General features: G+C 40.2%; 1 protein-coding gene across 2 annotated transcripts in view; it reads left to right on the top strand.

Annotated features, from left to right (window-relative positions):
- HECTD2 (HECT domain E3 ubiquitin protein ligase 2) overlaps positions 1–22,254 on the top strand; it is a 111,268-nt gene that overhangs the window by 12,637 nt on the left and 76,377 nt on the right. The window contains exon 2 of one of the 2 annotated variants that reach the window (XM_037003077.2): positions 21,642–21,771. In XM_037003077.2, the coding sequence (XP_036858972.2) occupies positions 21,642–21,771 (130 nt within the window). Of the gene's footprint in view, positions 1–21,641; positions 21,786–22,254 lie in introns of those variants that run through there. The other variant, XM_073240708.1, reaches the window with a different exon arrangement.

Genomic DNA, 22,254 nt, shown 5'->3' with positions numbered 1-22,254 from the left:
CCAGGAACTCCACCTATCCCAGCTTTCCAACCCCGTAATCAGAAGAGTATGATGAAAGCACCATGAAATGTAGGTTTGTGCTCCCAGCGCAGATCTCCGGAGCTAGGTATTCAGCAGTCCCAAGCCTTCCACTCCCTCCCTGCTCAGTTTCTCTTCCTCCCTCCGGTGAGCTGGGGTGGGGTAAAAGCTCAGGTCCCCCCGAGCCACAGCTTTGGTATGTTACCCCATTTGGTGAGGTCTGCTCTTTTCTCCAGTTGTATGCAGCCTCGTGCCATCCTCTTTCCTGTTGCTCTCTCTCAGGATTCGTTGCGCCAACTATATTTTCTAATTGTATCCAGTTTTAGGAGGAAGCCTCTGTCTCTCCACTCATGCCGCCATCTTTAATCCTTGTTCTGAATTTATTCTTTGGAGAAGTGTCTGTCCATATCCTCTGCCCATTTTTTAATCAGGTTATTTGCTTTTTGGGTGTTGAGGTGTGTGAGTTCTTTATATATTTTGAATGTTAACTCCTTGTCGGATATGTCATTTACAAATATATTCTCCCATACTGTAGGATGCCTTTTTGTTCTGCTGATGGTGTCCTTTTCTGTGCAGAAGCTTTTTAGTATGATGTAGTCCCATTTGTTCATTTTTTATTTTGTTTCCTTTCCCTGAGGAGATGCATTCAGGAAAAAGTTGCTCATGTTTATATTTAAGAGATTTTTGCCTATGTTTTCTTCTAAGAGTTTTATGGTTTCATGACTTACATTCAGGTCTTTGATCCAGTTTAAGTTTACTTTCATGTATGGGGTTAGACAATAATCCAGTTTCATTCTCTTGTATGTAGCTGTCCAGTTTTGCCAACACCAGCTGTTGAAGAGGCTTTCATTTCTCCATTGTATATCCATGGCTCATTTATCATATATTAATTGACCATATATGCTTGGATTTATATCTGGGCTCTCTAGCCTGTTCCATTGGTCTGTAGGTCTGTTCTTGTGCCAGTACCAAATTGTCTTGATTACTGTGGCTTTGTAGTAGAGCTTGAAGTCAGGTTGCATAATCCCACCTGCTTTATTCTTCCTTCTCAGGATTTCTTTTGGCTATTAAGGTTCCATATGAATCTTAGAACTGTTTTCTCTAGTTCGTTGAAGAATGCTGTTGGTACTTTGATAGAGATTGCATTGAATCTGAAGATTGCTTTAGGCAGGATGGCCATTTTGACCATAGTAATTCTTCCTATCCATGAGCATGGGATGTGTTTCCATTTATTGGTATCTCTTTAATTTCTCTTATGAGTGTCTTATAGTTTTCAGAGTATAGGTCTTTCACTTCCTTGGTTAGGTTTATTCCTAGGTATTTTATTCTTTTTGATGCAATTGTGAATGGAATTGTTTTCCTGATTTCTCTTTCTACTAGTTCATCATTAGTGTATAGAAACGCCACAGATTTCTGTGTATTAGTTTTGTGCCCTGCAACTTTGCTGACTTCAGATATTCGATCTAGTAGTTTTGGAGTGCCTTCTTTAGGGTTTTTTTATGTACAATATCATGTCATCTACAAACAGTGACAGTTTAACATCTTCCTTCCCAATCTGGATGCCTTTGTCGTGGCTAGGACCTCCAGAACTATGTTGAATGAAAGTGAGAAGAGTGGGCATCCTTGTCTTGTTTCTGATCTTAAAGGAAAAGCTTTCAGCTTCTCACTGTTAAGTATGATGTTGCCTGTGGGCTTGTCATATATAGCCTTTATTATGTTGAGATACTTGCCCTCTATACCCTTTTTGTTGAGAGTTTTTTTCATGAATGGATGTTGAATTTTGTCAAATGCTTTTCCAGCATCTATGGAGATGATCCTTCTTTTTTGTTGATGTGGTGGATGATGTTGATGGATTTTCAAATATTGTACCATCCTTGCATCCCTGGAATAAATCCTACTTGATCATGATGGATGATATTTTTTATGTATTTTTTAATTCAGTTTGCTAATATTTTGTTGAGTATTTTTGCATCTCTGTTCATCAGGGATATTGGTCTGTAGTTTTCTTTTTTTGTGTTGTCTTTGCCTGGTTTTGGTATTAGAGTGATGCTGGCCTTATAGAATGAATTTGGAAGTATTCCCTCTTCTACTTTTTGGAAAACGTTAAGGAGGGTGGGTATTAGATCTTCACTAAATGTTTGATAAAATTCAGCAGTGAAACCGTCTGGTCCAGGTGTTTTGTTCCTAGATAGTTTTTTGATTACCAATTCAATTTCCTTGCTGGTAATTGGTCTATTCAGATTTTCTGTTTCTTCCTGGGTCAGCTTTGAAAAGTTGTATTTTTCTAGAAATTTGTCCATTTCTTGTAGGTTATACAGCTTGTTAGCATATCATTTTTCATAGTATATTCTCTCATAATTCTTTGTATTTCTGTGGTTTCTGTAGTGATTTTTCCTTTCTCATTTCTGATTCTGTTTATGTGTGTAGACTTTTTTTCTTGATAAGTCTGGCTAGGGGTTTATCTATTTTGTTTATTTTCTCAAAGAACTAGCTCTTGGTTTCATTGATTTTTTTCTACTGTTTTATTCTTCTCAATTTTATTTATTTCTTCTCTAATCTTTATTCTGTCCCCCTTTCTACTGACTTTGGGCCTCATTTGTTCTTCTTTGTCTAGTTTCATTAATTGTGAGTTTAGACTGTTCATTTGGGATTGTTCTTTCCTGAGGTAGGCCTGTATTGCAATATACTTCCGTCTTAGCACAGCCTTCTCTGGGTCCCACAGATTTTGCAGTGTTGAATTATTGTTGTCCTTTGTCTCCATATATTCCTTGATCTCTGTTTTCATTGGTCATTGGTCCATTGATTATTTAGGAGCATGTTGTTAAGCCTCCATGTGCTTGTGGGCTTTTTCATTTTCTTTGTGTAATTTATTTCTAGTTTCATACCTTAGTGATCTGAGAAGCTGGTTGATACAATTTCAACCTTTTTGAATTTACTGAGGCTCTTTTGTGGCTTAGTGCACTTGAGAAGAATGTGTATCCCGTTGCTTTTGGATGGAGTGTTCCATAGATATCCGTTAGATCCATCTGTTCTAATACGTTGTTCAGTGCCTCTGTCTCCTTACTTATTTTCTGTCTGGTTGATCTGTCCTTTGGAATGAGTGGTGTTTTAAAGTCTCCTAAAACGAATGCATTGCATTCTATTTCCCCTTTAAATTCTGTTAGTATTTGTTTCACATATTTAGGTGATCCTGTGTTGGGTGCATAGATATTTATAATAGTTATATCCTCTTGTTGGACTGATCCCTTTATCATTATGTAATGTCCTTCTCTCTTGTTACTTTCTTTGTTTTGAAGTCTATTTTCTCTGATACAAGTACTGCGCACCTGCTTTTTTCTTCTTATTAGTTGCATGAAATATCTTTTTCCATCTCTTTACTTTCAGTCTATGTATGTCTTTGTGTTTGAAGTGAGTCACCTGTAGGCATCATATAGACAGGTCTTGTTTTTTTATCCATTCAGTGACTCTGTGTCTTTTGATTAGTGATTCAGACCATTTACATTTACGGTGATTATCAATAGGTATGTACTTATTGCAATTGCAGGCTTTAGATTTATGGTAAACAAAGGTTCAAGAGTAATTCCCTTACTATCTAGCAGTCTGATTTCACTCACTTTGTATACTATTACAAACACAACCTAAAGGTTCATTTTTTTCCCCTCCTTTTTCTTCCTCCTCCATTCTTTATATATTAGGTATTATATTCTGTACTCTTTGTCTATCCCTGACTGACTTTGGGGGTAATTGATTTGATTTTGCATCTGCCTGGTAATTAATTGTTCTACTTTCTTTGCTGTGGTTTTATTTCCCCTGGTGACAGTTATTTAGCCTAAGGAATACTTCCATCTAACAATCCCTCCATAATGCACTGTAGAGGTAATTAGTGGGAGGTAAATTCTCTCAGCTTTTGCTTGTCTGAAAATTGTTTAATCCCTCCTTCAAATTTAAATGATAATCTTGCCAGGGAGAGTATTCCTGTTTCGAGGCCCTTCTGCTTCATTGCATTAAATATATCATTCCACTCCCTTCTGGCCTGTAAGGTTTCTGTTGAGAAGTCTGATGATAGTCTTGTTGGGAGCCAGATCTATGTCCCTTCCCCCATGTCTGAACGCAGCATGGGAAAGCACCAGCTTGAGAACAACCGGTGCAGTCCTTGGAAGTTATCTGCCCACAAAAACATATCTTGTCCTCGAAGATGAGCCAAGACTCCTCACTCTGAAAATAGGGAGACCTTGAGGGTGTGTGAAAACACCACCCCTGCTTCTGGCGTGCCATCCCCCACTTGCTGGAATGGAGAACAAAGAATACCCTGTTTACGCATTTCATGAGCAACTGACGGAACCCTTCTGAGCCTACCTTTGCCCAGTTACCCCTGACGTCAATACTGTGCTTGATTACTTATTGGATAATGCCATTTCCTGGAATAGTGAGCTTTTTGCTGTGTAAATACCCTAGACCTTCAATAAAGTTTTGCTGGCAATGCGAAGGAGCGTCAGCCCTCCCCAGCTCTCTTGTATCCTTTATTCCAGTCTCCTCACATCCTTTGGTAGCTCTGTTCGACTGTTGTGGCTGGACTGCGACATAGCCTGATGGGTTTTCCTTTGTATGTGATCTTTTTTCTCTTTCTGGCTGCTTTGAAGAGTCTGTCCTTATCCTTGATCTTTGCCAATTTAATTATTATATGTCTTCGTGTTTCCTTCCTTGGGTCCCTTGTGTTGCAAGGTCTGTTTACCTCCATGGCCTGAGAGACTATCTCCTTCCCCAGATTAGGGAAGTTTTCAGCAATCACATCCTCAATAACACTTTCTATCCCTTTTTCTCTCTCTTCTTCTTCTGGTACCCCTGTAATGTGAATATTGTTCCTTTGGATTGCTCACAAAGTTCTCTCAATATTCTTTCATTCTTAGAGATCCTTTTTTCTCTCTGTGCCTCAGCTTCTTTGTATTCCTCTTCTCTAATTTCTATTCCATTTACTGTCTCTTCTACTACATCTAATCTGCTTTTAAATCCCTCCATTGTATGTTTCATTTCAGATATGGAATTTCTTAATGATTGCATCTCCATCCTAAATTCGTCCCTAAGTTCTTGAATATTTTTCTGTACCTTCATGAGCATGTTTATGATTTTTATTTTGAACTCTCTTTCAGGAAGATTGGGAAGTTCAGTTTCATTTGGCCCTTTTTCTGGTGTTTGTGAGATTTTGTTCTGAACCAGGTGGCTTTGACATTTCATATTTGTATGTGGCACCCTCTAGTGCCCAGAAGCTCTAGTCTCTGGAGCTGCTCAGCCCCTGGAGTGATGTTGGGCATCACAGGGGAGCGGTGCTGGTGCCTTGGGGGAGGAAAGAGCTGTTGCCTGCCTCCCAGCTACATTGCCTGTCTCCACTGTCAGACCAGTGGGCCAACCACACAGGTACAAGCCTCTGTGCTTTGCTTCTGTAGCTGCTGTAGGTGGGGCCTCCCTCTGGCTGGCCTGACGCCAGGGCAGAGTTTGCCAATTTTCGAGCCTGTGCCCGCAGGCCAGGAAAAATGTGCAACAGGCTACATATCATGGTGGGGGGCCTCAGAGCTGAGTATCCAGCCAGGGTCATAGAGCCCCTGAAGCTCCTGAAAGTTCCTAAGCTGCTGGGCAGAGCATGCCCATACAACCTTGTCCACCTATCCCTTCTTCCACACAGCAAGCTTCATGCAAATCCTGCCCCTTCAGCAGCCCTCTCTTTGCTAGCAAGTCTCTCAGACCACCCACCTTTCCTTTGTCCCAGAGCAGCCCCATGTGGATCCCTGTCCTCCACAAATGGCTGGAATCTCAGTCTCTCCAAGTATTCCACCTGTCTTAGCTTTCCAACCCCACTAATCTCCAGAGCATCATGCAGTGTAGTTTTGTGCTCCCAAAGCAGATCTTCAGGGCTGGGTGTTCAGCAGTCCTAGGCTTCCACCCTCTCCCTGCTCCTTTTCTCTTCCTCCCATGGGTGAGCTGAGGTAGGGGAAAGGCTTGAGTCCTGCCAGATCAAGGCTTTGGTACGTTACCATGTTTCGTAAGGTCTGCTCTGCTCTCCAGGTATTTGCAGTCTGGTACAGCCTTCTTTCCTGTTGCTCTTTTACGATTAGTTGTATCAACTATATTTTCATATTGTATGTGGCTTGGGGAGGAGTTCTCTGTCTCACCTCTCACATTGCCATCTTGAATCTTCTATTTGCTCTTTTATACAATAGTTTTTCTGTGTATCATAGAACTGGACGGTGCTTGGACTCACTGAGAGTGAAGGATACATGCTTTCTATTAGGAGCACTTAGTCTGCTGCCATAATACTCATCTTTGAATTTGAAAATAAATTTCAGGGAGATGTGGCCAAAGTATACAGATTGCCGTTTACTCTGTACATGTATCACAAATTGCCAAAGCAAGAAACTCAGTTTTTATTCATGCAGACATCTTATTCTTTGTAGAACATTTTATACCATATTTAAATTTGGTATCATTCCAGAAAATCCCTTTTTCTAAAATCATGCAGGGAAATTATTAACCAGAATAGTAATATTCTGGCCTTTTTCCTAATACTGTATGTTGTGTTGGATCTAATTTAATTTAGGAAGGTATGTTTTCATCTATGTAGATCAGCTCTGTCCAATAGAAAAATAATGCAAACTACATAGGTAATTTAAAATTTTCTAATAGCCACATTTAAAAGAATAAAAATAAAGAGGTAAGATTAATTGTAATATATTTTATGTAACCCAACACATCCAGAAACTTATATTTCAACATTTAATAAATATAGAAGTTTTATGAGATATTTTGCCTCTTTGTATACTAAGTCTTTGAAAATTGCGTATATTACACTTACTGGATATCCCCATTTAGAGTAGCACATTTCAAGTGCTCAGTCAGGGCATGTGGCAAGTGGCTATTTTATAAAGTGCAGATTTAGGTATCTTCTTGTTCTGAGACTTCTTAAATTCATTATTTTACTGAATTTACTGATTATCCCTATTGTAGCAGTCCTCAAAGTGTGGCCCTCCATGTCCCCTTAGCAGTCCGTGAGGTCAAAACCACTTTTATTATGATACTAAGATGTTACTTTTCTTGTTTCTGCTCATTCTCTTGTGGGTGTAGAGTGTAGCTTTCTAGAGGCTGTGTGACAATACTGCAGCAAATTGAAAGCAAAAGTATATATAAGAATCATGATGTCTTCTATTAAACCAGCTATTACAAAACAGAATTTTTTTGTTTGGGAAAATGTAGTTATTTTCCATAAATGGGTTTATTGTCATCTTAGGAAGAATTAGTACATGCAGGCAATAATTTTTGAGAGTGTAAAAGAGTCCCTAGACTGCAAAGTTCGAGAACCACTACCCTAATGTATGGTGAATTTCCTTCGTACTATTACCATTAATGCTTTCTATTTGGCATTGTTGATGACAGGTATTTTACATAAATGAATTTTCTAACGAACCTAGTGTTACTGGACATTTTAGAATGCCCAATCATTATGTATTGTATTGAGCATTTTCTAAAATACACAATGTACATCTCTTCTCAAATAGAAGATACCGAGCATAATTTAACATATCCTTGTGACTGGATCCCATGACAAATCTGTATCCAGAGCCAATCAACCAAAGGAGTTTATGTAGAGGCCACCTACCCATGCATTTATAGTGTGTTGTCTCTTCAGTAAACAAAACTTCTGCCAGTCTGACCTATCTAGAGAGGTAGCTAGAGTGCAACATTAATTTTCATTTGATACAGTTTAAAATGCAAGCATATCCAGCTTGTTTGCAAGGCTAGTTTAAAATGTTATAAATAATGACTCTTGTAGACATAGAAATCCAATTTAAAATATTTTAATTCAGAGATTCTAATATACTGAGACACTATGGCTTTAAAAAGTGTTTCATGATGGAGCTAGCATTTATTCTTTTATCAAAGATTGGTTTACAATGTGAACTAAAATGCTTTTAGCTTCTAAGGCAGCTTTAGGGTATTTTGCCGATGGGTTTCAGCCCCAGACAAGTTCATTATGGATTCAATGAGACCAAAGAAATGACAGTGGAACGTTCTTGGGGTGAAGCGGTTTATACCCAACTTTATTCCCACGGTGGCAGGTCAGTCACTAGAATCCCATCCCCTCAGAGCAAGTCTGCATGCAGCAAGCCCGTCTCTGCCTCTGGGCCTCTCTGCCCCCACAGCCATCTCAGTCTCTGTCCTCGGCACTGCCACCACTCCAGTCTCATCTCTCCTGTCCTGCAGCCTTGCAGCCATGCCACTGTTTTGCCCAGAGCACTGGGTGGAGCTCTTTATATAGAGTCAGCAACAATGTATTGCCCACACGTGTGTAGTGAGCTAGCCGATCAGGGCCAGGTGAGAATCCTGGCCACAGGAACCTTCACTTTATCCACATGGGAGATAGAGGATAAGCAAAGTAAATTTGACCAGAATTTTGGGTATATTTTGAAAAAATTATAAAATTGACCAGAATTTGGGTAATAGAACTTGATATTCAGCACAAAACTATCATTGAAAACCACAAATATCTTTCTTATTGACATCTGATAGAAAAATATGGTAAAGAAATCAGAAATTTAACTCAACTGTAGTCTGTTGCTCAGTAAAGGTTGAAAGTAGGAACTCATGTATTAAAATAAAATTTAAAATAAAGTTGACAGTATTTAATGTTAACAGGAACAGAACAGGTACTTTAAAGTATTTGTCTAAATTTTTGAAGTTATTTTATATTATGATCCTACATATCTGTGTGATTACAAAAAGACCATTGACGTCCACATGAAATAGTTGTAAAGTACAGTCTTTGACTACTATATAATTACTACATAAAATTTTTCTACTATTAAATTCATGGTCAGCCACTGGATGGAGTCTGTTATTTAGTATGTCAGGTTTAATTATTTTGAGTTTTTTTCTTAATGAATTCTTAAAGTATTTTTTCCCGTGTTCCTTATTTGTATTTACCTTTAATCTACAACAGCTGGTTGGGAATCCTGTTACTATCTATTCTTCAACACATCCAGCCCACTGTTTGTAGGCTGGCAACATTCCAAGACTTCATCTTTAGTGTTCTCCTTCTGTAGGACTCAGATAACATTTCCAAAACTCCTCAGGAAACCAGATGTAATAATTGTGGTGGATCCAATTCTTACAAGACTTTGTAAAGTACTGTTCTCTAACCTTTAATTTAGTCTGAAATTTGATGTCATAATAATACCAATAGCATCTTGATTGGATTCTCTAATTTTTAATCAGTTTATATCACACAACATGCTGCCCTTTTTTTTCTCATGAAACTATTAGGAAATATGTAAGAGTTCTCTTGCAGAAGCTGTTATGGGGCAACTGCTATTTTGAGGATTTGCTTTAATTAATCTGTAGTGCACTGTCAGCCTATGAAATTGTCCATGATTAATTTCATGTGATCTCAAGTACAAGGTACTAAGAACACAGTCATCTTGCAAACAAGAGATTTACAAGCCCAAGGATATTTTTTCATGTTGTTTAAGCTTTTTTGATTATAAGGAACAGAAAATCAGGCCATTTATGCCTCCTTTGGAAAAAGGAGCATTTATTGGAATGATACACATAGATCAGAACCAGAAAGAAAATAGGAGCACAGACTGGCTGTTCTCTGTGCCTCTGCTGTTCTCTCACTCTTGCCTGGTCACTCGTTTCCATACTCCTAATATCTGGAAAAGATCATCTCTGATTGACGTACCTGGAAGCTTCAGTGCCTTCTATTCCAGGCCACATACTGTGTGGTCACCAAGCCTCTATATGGGTGCCTCCCAACTGAGTGCTTATCTCTGCTCCAGTTCATGGCCATTTCTGTACAAAGAATAGCAGTAATGCTATGGAGACCATAGAAGTGAACATTGGATTAGCAGCCATGATACATGCTCATTGTATCTTCCGTCAGACCTTGTACCCTTCCAACCACTGGCTTTTCTCCCCTTCCATAAAGCTTCTGGGCAGAGCAATCTCTGCATCTCTGCATTGCTTCATTTCCCAACTTCCCATTCATTCACCAATCCATTTCATAGAGTTTCTGCCACCACCATTCCCCTGAATCTGTTGTCTTCATTGTCCCCACGATTTCACAGTTGCTCATTCTAGTAGCATTTTAGACCTAACCACTCTTCATCATTTGATATTGTTGACCACTTTTTTCTAGAAACTTTATCCTCCCTTTGTTTTTAACCCATCACCTTTTCTTAGATTTATTATCTCTTTGGCCATTCATTCTTAATCTTCTTTGTCAGCTCATATCATACATACCAGTACTTCTCATGGGTCTGTCCTTATATTAGTTTTGCACAGCAATTGCTACAGAAGAGCAGCATAATGATAACCATATCAATTAGAAAAATTCCATTATTTTGGCATAATGAGTGCCTATCTTGCCAATGGGTTTCAGCCTTGAGCAAGTTCACTATGGATTCAGTGAGACCAAGGAATGACAATGAAACATTCTTGGGGTGAAAGAGTTTATTACCTGGCTTGTTCTCCCAGCAATAGGTTGAGCACTAGAATCATGTTTGCATCCAACAGTCTGCAGGTCTGTAATCCTCCTTCGTCTCTGCCTCCACCCAGAGCACTAGGCAAAGCTCTTTATATAGTGACTCAGTCAGTAATAGCTCATTGCCTCTGGTGTAGAAGCATTAGCCTAGCAGCAGGCCAGTTACATCATCAAGTAGTTTAGGTTCAACTGAGGATCCTGGCCATAGGAACCTTCACTTTATCTACACTCTACCCCTCCAGGATTCTCGCCTCACAATCTACATGCTTTCATCTTCTGCAGTGGTCCCTGTGGGAGAATGCTGGAGCTTTGTAACCGGGTTCCACAATAGAAACATAACAACAACATAGAGATAATAACCAAAATTAAGATACAGTAAGATTTTGATACAGGTAACAAAAATTATAATTCTCAAGCCTGAGGAGGTTATTTCAGCCATATTCAAAATCAGTTTTACTCAAATGAGTTTATGACTCTCACTTAGTAGTGGTACCGATAGGAAGCTCCATGCACCCCAGTGAATAGCAGTTTTTTGTTTCTTTTTTGTTAGGGTGTGTGCCCAAGCAAAGACCTTAGGGGCAATAAGACATGTTTTAATGACATCAACATAGGCAAATCTTGTCCATCAGGTAGGATGCATGCAAGAGAGTGGTCCTGTGATAGGATTGTAGCAGGAAGGAGGTCCCATCCAGGTCAATATGCCAAACCTTTACTCTTCTCCGCTGTACTCCAGGAATACACAGGAGGCCAGCTTCCAGGCCTTGTCCCTGCCAGGAGAGCCAGCCATCATTGGTCCATGTGTTGAAAGGTCCAAGGCCATGTCCACTCAATGGAGTCTCCAGGGTTTAGTGCAGTTGGTGCTGGCAGCAAGATATTATTCTGGCGGCTGAATTTTGTCTTCAGTGATTCTTCCTTGGTTTGTACTTGCAGTTGTATAGGGGAGGCAGCCATATGTGTTAATGTATCTGCCAGGCTAAGGGCTCCCTTTCAGGGTTTCTCTTTCAAATGCCAGAGCACTGTCCATAAGCAGACTGACCATCCCCACAGACTGTTGGTATCTGACTTTAGTCCGGATTTTAACAAGCCATTGTGCCTCTCTATCATGCCTGCTGAGGTAGGATTGTATGGCACACGAAACTTCCATTTGATTCCCAGCTGTTGCACCCATTCTTGCAGTGTATGTCCAGTAAAATGGGCGCCTTGATTACTGTCAATTACCTGTGGTCAGCCATAGGCTGGAAAGAGACACTCCAGACCCTTTGGTCTCCTGTTGGTCTGTACAACATGTAGGAAAAGCAACCAGAAGTCCAGTAGCTGTGTCCACACAAGTCATGTCATATTGGTACCCTTCTGACATGGGCAGAGGCCCAGTATAGTCTATCTGCCACACAACGAGGGGTATTGGCCCCTTAGCTATTATCCCATGTTGCTGTGGAGCTCAGTGTAAGTCCCTTCTAGAGCATATGGATGCACTCCTGCTGGGCTCTGCTGACTTCTTCAAAGGTCAAATGCGAGCCCCACTAACGGGCTACAACCCACATTGTCTTTTGCCCCACGTGCAACAAACACTGATGTAACCATTGAGCTGATGAACCATCAGAAGCAGCCTTTCCTTCTAGCCAGTGTATCTGGGCCAATTTATCTGCTTCCCGTTTCATGGGGATGCCAGTGGCGAATGATCTGTCACATGATATACTTTAAATGTTTTAGTCTGACCACAGGCCCTAAGTCTTGCCACAATTCTTATCCCCAAAGGGATCATTGACCAAACAACTAGTTGGCATGGTATCGGTAGCCAAAGGGTCAAGCCCCAATAGACAGCCCAGCTGTCAGTGCAGACAACTATAGGGGAGGGCTCCTGGCTGATCACAAGCCACACAGCCCACAACTCTGCCCATTGACTGGTCTTCCCCTCACCATCTTTCATCCATAGTATCTCAGTCTTAGGATGGAAAGCTGTGGCCCTCCATTTTGGGGGCTGCCCATGGCTGGAGCTGTCTGTGTACCATGCATCTTCAGGTATAGGGGCTCTTCCCTCCTAATAAGGACTCTCTGCTACTAATGGTTCTAAAGTAGATTCTTCCTGCTTTTCACTAGTATATGTCACCAGCTCCAAAAAGCATTGGAGTTCTTCACTCAGGGGGCTACTAGAGAGGGCACTATGCTGCTGTAGGTAAGCTCTCACTTGGCTAGTATGGGTGTTTGTGCCACACCACTCCTTGACTTTTGGGTCCAGTCTCGTACCCACCCCAAAATGGGATAGGTGGTTATTACTTGGGGGCCATTCCAGTGATGCGTTCTGCAGCCAGCAAGGCATGATACTTGGCAGCCAGTTGTTTTTTATCAAAGTGTGTCATACCTCTGTCCCTTTCCAGAGTTGTGACCAGAATTCCAATAGGTGGGCGAGTTCATTCAAGCTGCTGCCAGAGACCCCAGCCATAGCCATTTTCAGTCACATGAACATCCAACTCACAGGACCTTGATGGGTCTATCACACTCAAGGGCCTATCACATTGCCTGTTTTACTGTAAAAGCAGATGCATATGTCTCATCCCAGTCCCACCTGATACCCTTTTATACCAACTGGTATAGGGCTTCAGAATTTGTGCCAAGTACAGGATAAATACTCTCCAATAGCCTAGAAGACCCAAAAACTCCTGTAACAATGCCACAGTTGAAGGGGTAGGAAAGGCCTCGACTTAATCTATGACTGCTTCTGGCATAACCTTAGTCCTACATGACCAGACATCCCCCAAGAATTTGGCTGACAAACCAGGTCCCTCAATCTTGGTGCCTTTCCCAACCCATCCTTTCTCCTATAGATGTTGGAGCAGTCTAGATGCTGCACCTTATAGATCTGAAAGAGAATTAGCATGATATCATCAATATAATGGTACAGCCACACTGTTGGCAGTTTCTTCCATGTAGCCAAGTCCTGGGCTACAAGTCCATGACAGATGGTGGGACTGTGGAGGTATCCCCCTGGAAGGATGGTAAAAGACCATTGCTGTCCTCCCCATGTGAAGGCAAACTGTTCCTGATTTTCCTGCTCAATGTCAATGGAAAAGAAGGCATTAGCAAGATCTACCACATATTGTTATGTTCCTAGTTTGTGACTGAGGGTATCCATCAGGCCTGCAGTAGAGGGGACAGCAACATGCATAGGGGGTATAACTTTATTCAGTTCTCTATAATCCATAGTCATACACCAGGATTTTTACTGACCACACTGGGGAATTGAAAGGACTGTGGGTGGGCTTTATAATACCCACCTTTTCCAGTTCCTGGAGGGTTTCTCCAATCTCTTTATGCCCTCCAGGCAGTTAGTAATGTTTGGTATTAGTCACCTGCCAAGGCACAGGCAAAGCTATGGGCGGGTGCCTAGCATGTCCCCTCAGTACTGCCTTCACCACACATATTCTCAGTCTGAACTCACCTGCAGTGGTCTGCAACCACAGACCCTGCAGGATATCAATCCCCAAAATATACTCAGGGATGTGAGAGATATACACAGTATACTCCTTTGGGGGTAGATGCCCTATTTCCAAAGGGATTTGGGCTTGTTTCACTCTGATAGCCTTAATCCCATATCCATCTGTAATAGCAAGGGTCCCAGGAAACTACTCAGGGTTACCATAAATCTGTGAACATTCAGCTCCTGTGTCCACCAGAGCCAGGACACATATGTTCTCTGGGGACCAATGGATAGCTATTTCAACATGTGGCCTCTGGTCCCCCGTTGGTCCCTCAAGGAAAATACTTTGACCTTCCCCTCAGTCAAACCGTGTTCCTCAGTCATCTTCCTGTGTGGGTTCAAGTGAGGTTGGCTCATTATCCAGCAGCAAGTCTTGCAAACACAGAGGCCAGACTTGTGGCTCTATGTCTGGCCTCTGCCTCTGTTCTTTTTTTTTTTTAGGTTCACACAAGAAAATCTGTTGGCTTTTTATTATAATTGCAATTAATTTATAAATTAACTTAGGAAAAGTAACTGTAATGTCATTGCCATAATACACAAATAGGCCATGTCTCTCCATTGACTTAGCTCTTTTTTTTTTGCTATCATTAATCTACAATTACATGAGGAACATTATGTTTACTAGATGCCCCCCTTCACCAGGTGCCCCCCATATACGCCATTAGTCATTGTCCATCAGCATAATAAGATGCTGTAAAATCACTACTTGTCTTCTCTGTGTTGCACAGCCCTCCCCGTGACCCCACACACATTATACATGCTAATCGTAAGGCCCCCTTTCTTCTCCCACACCCCCTTCTCCCTCCCTTCCCACTCATCTTCCCCAGTCCCTTTCCCTTTGGTAACTGTTAGTCCTTTCTTGGGTTCTGTGATTCTGCTGCTGTTTTGTTCCTTCAGTTTTTCCTTTGTTCTTACACTCCACATATGAGTGAAATCATTTGATACTTGTCTTTCTCCGCCTGGCTTATTTTACTGAGCATAATACCCTCTAGCTCCATCCATGTTGTTGCAAATGGTAGGATTTGTTTTCTTCTTATGGCTAAATAATATTCCATTGTGTATATGTACCACATCTTCTTTATCCATTCATCTACTGATGGACACTTAGGTTGCTTCCATTTCTTGGCTATTGTAAATAGTGCTGCAATAAACATAGGAGTGCATCTGTCTTTTTCAAATTGGGCTGCTGCATTCTTAGGGTAAATTCCTAGAAGTGGGATTCCTGGGTCAATTGGTATTTCTATTTTGAGCTTTTTGAGGAACCTCCATACTGCTTTCCACAATGGTTGAACTATTTTACATTCCCACCAGCAGTGTAGGAGGGTTCCCCTTTCTCCACAACCTCGCCAACATTTGTTGTTGTTTGTCTCTTGGATGGTGGCGATCCTTACTGGTGTGAGGTGATATCTCATTGTGGTTTTAATTTGCATTTCTCTGATGACTTTCAATGTGGAGCATCTTTTCATGTGTCTTTTGGCCATCTGAATTTCTTCTTTGGAAACTGTTCAACTCCTCTGCCCATTTTTTAACTGGATTATTTGCTTTTTGTTTGTTGAGGTGCGTGAGCTCCTTCTATATTTTGGATGTCAACCCTTTATCGGATCTGTCGTTTATGAATATATTCTCCCATACTGTAGGATACTTTTTTGTTCTATTGATGGTGTCCTTTGCTGCACAGAAGCTTTTCAGCTTGATATAGTCCCACTTGTTCATTTTTGCTTTTGTTTCCCTTGCCCGGGGAGATATGTTCATGAAGAAGTCACTCATGTTTATGTCCAAGAGATTTTTGCCTATGTTTTTTTCTAAGAGTTTTATGGTTTCATTGCTTACATTCAGGTCTTTGATCAATTTCAAATTAACTTTTGTGTATGGGGTTAGACAGTGATCCAGTTTCATTCTCTTACATGTAGCTGTCCAGTTTTGCCAACACCAGCTGTTGAACAGGCTGTCATTTCCCCATAGTATGTCCATGGCTCCTTTATCATATATTAATTGACCATATATGTTTGGGTTAATGTCTGGAGACTCTATTCTGTTCCACTGGTCTGTGACTCTGTTCTTGTGCCAGTACCAAATTGTCTTGATTACTGTGGCTTTGTAGTAGAGCTTGAAGTTGGGGAGTGAGATCCCTCCCACTTTATTCTTCCTTCTCAGGATTGCTTTGGCTATTCTGAGTCTTTTGTTGTTCCATATGAATTTTAGAACTATTTGTTCCAGTTTGTTGAAGAATGCTGTTGGTAATTTGATAAGGATTGCATTAAATCTGTAGATTGCTTTGGGCAGGATGGCCATTTTGACAATATTAATTCTTCCTAGCCAAGAGCATGGGATGAGTTTCCATTTGTTAGTATCCTCTTTAATTTCTTTTAAGATGTCTTGTAGTTTTTGGTGTATAGGTCTTTCACTTCCATGGTTAGGTTTATTTGTAGGGGTTTTTTTTATGCAATTGTGAATGGAATTGTTCTCCTGATTTATTTTTTTATTAGTTCATTGTTAGTGTATAGGAAAGCCTCAGATTTATGTGTATTAATTTTGTGTCCTGCAACTTTGCTGTATTCTGATATCAGTTCTAGTAGTTTTGGAGTGTAGTCTTTAGGGTTTTTTATGTATGCCTCTTTGTTCTTAATGGCTAGAACTGCTGCTCTGGTTTCAGTTGTTGCCACAGCTCCAGTAAAATTCTATTTGACTTCCCATCTAATGTCCTTCTGTCTGCTCCTGCCTGTATTAAATCAACCCACGTCTGGGTCCTCGTAGCCTTTATGGGGTCCTTTAAATTCTTCTTTTGAGTACCAGACCTTTTTTCTTTCTGTGCTCTCATTGCTTCACCCTCACCTAAGTCTGTTACTGTACAGGTAACCTCGCTTATGGGCAGCCCTAAGTGAGGGGAAAGAATGGCCACTAGAGATCCAAAGAGAGATGTGGGAGCCATTTGAAGCCTGTTTCTCATCCCTGCAGTAAAAGGCTTCTCATCTGGGCCATAATTCTCTGGACTATAGATGGCATTTTTTATGCCTAGCTCCCATAACACCTGTTGGAGCTCAGCATACATCTGCCATCTAGCAGGGAAGGATGATAAATTACCCTGATTGAATCAGGCCACACAGGAGGAAGTGTATCCATAACCCAATCAAGGAAGGAGTGAATTCCTGGGGTCTAATGTGCATTTTGTAATTACTGCCTCAGGCAGTCTGAACTGTCAGGGAAGCCAGTTTTCCCATCCCTAATCCAGACAGAGCAATCCACCCACCCTTAAATCCCTCAGACACAGAAGCCAAGCTGGTATTGACTGCAAGGGCTTCTGCCTAAACCAGGAGCCCAAATCCACCAGCTCAGCCTGAGAATAAGGGCGGAGCATAGAGTGCTCCATGACCTGGGGAGGGGGCTGCACCTCTCCTGGGGGAACCCTCAGTTGCTGTGTCTTTATTTTCTTCAACCACTGGGCGTGCTTTCTGTAGAGGAGGGGTTGATGCCCCCAGCACCACCCCATCATCCTTCCCCAGCTCCTCCATTTCCAGGGCTGATGGCACCTTTCTCTCCACTCCCCCGAGTGCGTCCTCTGCTACATTCTTTACCTTTTCTATGTGCCTTACAGCAATGCTACTCAGCCTTCAGCATCTCTCTTACTTTCACCTCAATACTTTGCAGCTGGCATTCTCGTGCCGCCTCTTGCTGTGCTTCCCTCAGGAGTGCATCCTTCTCCTCCATGGCCTTTGCCTCCTTCAGAGCACCTGGCAGCGCTGCTGTCTCATTTTGTAACGAATCTTTTATCTCCTTCACTGGACCTCACAGCTCACGTTCTTGCACTGCCTCTTGTGGTTTTTGCAGGGGTCTGTCCTTTCCCTTCATGGCTTTTACCTCTTCTACAGTACCTCATAGTGACGCCATTTCAGTCATCAACAAATTTTTTACCTCCTCAACGGCACCTTGCAGCCGGCGTTCCTGTGCTGCCTCCTCTCATATGAATGCCATTTCATTCTTCCATGAATCCACATCAGTTCACAGCTCATGTTCTTTTGCTGCCATTTCTTGTGTCTCTTTCAGGAGCATGTCCTTCTCATCTGTAGACTTTTTTAATACTGTGAAAAGCAGCCAACCCATAGTCCCCACTGCCTCATGGGCACTCTGTCTCTCAAAAGACCTTCTTACTATACCAAGGGCCACCCCTACTGCCTCAGGTATCACCTCCACCTGCCTCCAGTCCTGGGGTGGGGCCCAGCCCTCTAGGAGGCAAGTCACCTCAGACCACATACCCATTGGGGAACAATCGACTGTCTCCCCATTCATAGGGGCAGCCCACTGAAGCACGCCTCCCATAAGGGCAGCCTTATTCAACAGTGAATCCTGCCGATCACCAATTGTCTTGCCAGTGGGTTTCAGCCCCAGGCAAGTTCACTATGGATTCAGTGAGACCAAGGAATGACAATGAAACATTCTGGGGGTGAAAGGGTTTATTGCCTGGTTTGTTCTCCCAGCAGTAGGTCGAGCACTAGAATTATGTGTGCATCCAACAGTCTGCAGATCTGTAATCCTCCTTCGTCTCTGCCTCCACCCAGAGCACTAGGCAAAGCTCTTTATATAGTGACTCAGTCAGTAATAGCTCATTGCCTCTGGTGTAGAAGCATTAGCCTAGCAGCAGGCCAGTTACATCATCAAGTAGTTCAGGTTCAGCTGAGGATGCTGGCCATAGGAACCTTCACTTTATCCACACTGCCAAATATTTTGGCATTATTTTACCTAGTGAGTGTTGGTTCCTTTCCTAGTCACTCACAAATCATATATTTATATAACCCAGTCTAGACTTCTTTTCAAGTTTCTACATGTTTCTTAAGCCATACACCCTCTTCTTTACAGTGAGGTGTCAAAGTGTATCTTTTCTCCTGAAAATTGAAATAAAGCATTTTACATCATTAATCTGATTTATTTTGTAATTTATGAAAGGATTCTCTGATGGTCATTGTGCTTCACATTTGGATCTGAAATAGCTGTCAGTATTGTGCCATTGCTTTGGCCCAGGCTGCCTTTCTTCTTCATTCCCTATTTCTACTGTCTTGATTCAGACCTCATTTCTTCCAAAAGTCTTAGTTGAGCCTCTTCTATTACTGCCTTTCAATCTATCCACCATACTGCTGACAGAGTGATTTTTCTAAGATACAGATACGGTCATGTCACTTCCTGCTTAGAAGTCCTCAGTTTTGTCCGGTTCCCTTCCAGGATAGAATCTATACTCCACAGCCTTAGGTTTCATGGTATGTTCCCTGCCTACCATTCTAGTCTCATCTCACTGGACCATTTTCCCTTTCTGATTCTATAGTCCAATTACACTGCTCCCTAAATCCTATTTGTTACCCAGTCTTAGATAACATCTGTGACAGTTATCAATGAAAAACGCTTTTGATATGTTGTTATAGTTATTTACAGCTAAGTTAACAAAGCTCTATTACTGAGGGACCATTCACTGATCTCATTTTATAAATTGGTTACTTTTACTAATTATCAGGTATAAATGAAATATATAACGTGTCAAATTTGGCATTTGTTCCCACTGTTATTTAAGATGTTCTAATAGAACAAAACATACAAATAAGCAAATTTGGCCCCAGTAATTAATAAAATTCCTAAGTATCCTAATATTCATAGCAAGGAATGATTTGCTTTTTCAAATGTATGGTTTTTTGAAATTTTATTTTACTACTCAACATAACAGTTCTTTTGGGGTTTTTTTTCTAATCTCTTAAAAGAAGAAAAATTTAATAAGCTTACTCTAAATTGCAGGATCTATGCACAGGATTCACTGGATGTCAAGCTCTTTGATGAATAAAGATTTTCTAGTCTATCATGCAGGCCAGTATGAGAACAGTTATAATTTCAGTGGAATAATTTAAGTAAACTGCAAGCATAAATAAGAGTGGTTGATTTTTGTGGAAATGATGACCACCAGAAGATTTGCAGTTACAGTAGACGAGGTCATGCTGCCTTTACAAAGTTAGCCCCAAGTTTCAGTGTTTGAAACTGTGAAGGTTTATTTATTGCTGGTAGTATAATCTAACATTGGTTAGCAGTAGCTCTGCTCTACATAGTCACTCAGAGACTCAAGGTGGTGAATACTCTTAGCATCTCAACTTGTAGCCTCCACCATTTCCATGCTACAGGAAGAGAGAGAACTGGAAATTTGCCCACCAGCCTTAAAAGCAGTAGTACTTCCTGTTCCACAAGTGACAGAAATCATTTCTACTTGTGGCCTATTAAAATTAATTAGATAGCTTCACCTATCTGTAAGAGAGTGAGGAATGTGGGAGAGGGAATATTTGGTGAGTATAGATGTTTTAGCCACATGGCAAATGAGCTGATTCTAAAAAGGCAAGTGGCAGTCAGTCTGGTGAATGAGGAAGGAGGAGATAAAAAAGAAACTCACTACTGGGAAAGCAAAGAAATTACCTTTAAAGAAGTGAATGTTAAGGAAGACGTTAATAATTCTATTAAGCATCTGGAAGCTAGAACATAGTGTAAGGTGGAAAGAGCTGAGAACTGAGAATAAGCTCTGTGGTAGCCCTATAGCTTAATATTGCATTGGTAAAATGATTTTACTTATAAATTATCAAATGCAGATTCATTATATATTAAGTATTTTATAGTTATTATTTTGTGGAAAGTGTGTTAAGATCCTATGCTATAAAAAGTTTGCTGTTATCTGCACCTAAGGATCCTTAAATGCTTAGCTCTGTTTTTTTTTTAATCCTGGTACACCCAAAATACAGTCACAGTGCTTAGAAAGAAAGGAACTGTAAAGAATTTATCTTTTTCCTGAAATTTTAAAGTTGCATCAAAACATAAGAGCACCTTTAATGAATCAACCTGTGAAGTATCACATGCATGTTAACTTTGAAAAGAGTATTTGCGAATGTCACAAAAATAGTGTCATCTAAACACAGAGTTAAATGAGCAGTTTAACATGGAGGGAGGATGTACTGTGTGTAAGGAGCTATGCTGTTTTAGACACATTACCTCATTTAAACTTCACAATAACCCCATGAGGAAGGTACTGTTATTATCCCCATTTCCAAAACTTAATCAATCTGTAAGCAGTTATATGACTACTTTCACTTTATACTTGAAACAATTTTGTCCTAAAAAAGGTAAACCAGTGTTATATACAGTTAACCCTTGAACAACATTGGTTTGAACTGCATGAGCCCACTTTTACATGGATTTTTTTCAATAAATATATTTGAAAATTTTTTGGAAATTTGCAACAATTTGAAAAAACATTTTTTTCTAGCTTTATTATAAGAATATAACATACAAATATGTATTGTAAGAATAACATACAAAATTTGTGTTAATTGATTGCTGTATTATTGGTTAGGCTGTGGTCACCAGTAGACTGTTAGTAGTTAAGTTTTGGGAGTCAAAAATTATGCGTAGATTTTTTTACTGTGCTGGGATGGGTCAGTGTCCCCAACCCCCACATTTGTTCAAGTTCAGCTATCCATGTTTTATGTATATCCTATGTCTGTCAATCAAATTAAAATCTCTGTTTTAAATGTTCATGATTTCTGCAATAAAATAATTTAAATTTAGCTAATAGGAACTATGCTGCAATATTAACTTTTCTGTTTTTAGGGTTTGGACAGAGGATCCGAAGGCCAAATTTCCACTTTCAGCAGTTTTATTTCAGCTGTTAGCCAGAAGAAAGAAGCTGCAGAAAACAGAAGTTCACCTACACATCTTGTTTTCCCTAACATCAAGAATGGTAAAAAAAAAAAAGTAATTATAATTATTAAAAGTATACATAATCTGTATATCTTAGCTGAAAGTGTATTATCTAGCTATGGAAAAAGTAGATTTTTAATTTTTCAGCATTGTTCTGATAGATCTGGTTACTTAATAAGAAAAACAAATAAACAATATAAATATTTATAGAAAAGAGCAAAGTCATTTTTAAGTTATTGTTACCTAGAGTAAGAAAATGAAATAAAAGCTCATGAATAATAAGAAAGTTTGGTTAGGAAGTGAGACACAATATAAATATACAAAAATTCGGTAGATTTCATTTATTTGAGCAGTAATCAGAAGACTTGATGGAAAATACATGAAATACTTAGAAATAAACTTGAAATAAAATTTATATGTAGAACTTTATCAAAGACTAAAGGTGTTTCGAATGGAAAAATTTAACATAAATATCATAGAGACGTCAGGTACACTCATTTTACTCCTCAGTTGCAGAGAATAA

This window comes from Manis javanica, chromosome 7 (assembly GCF_040802235.1).
Source record: "Manis javanica isolate MJ-LG chromosome 7, MJ_LKY, whole genome shotgun sequence".
NCBI classification, from domain to species: Eukaryota; Metazoa; Chordata; class Mammalia; order Pholidota; family Manidae; genus Manis; species Manis javanica.
This window is presented reverse-complemented; position numbering and strand designations above follow the sequence as displayed.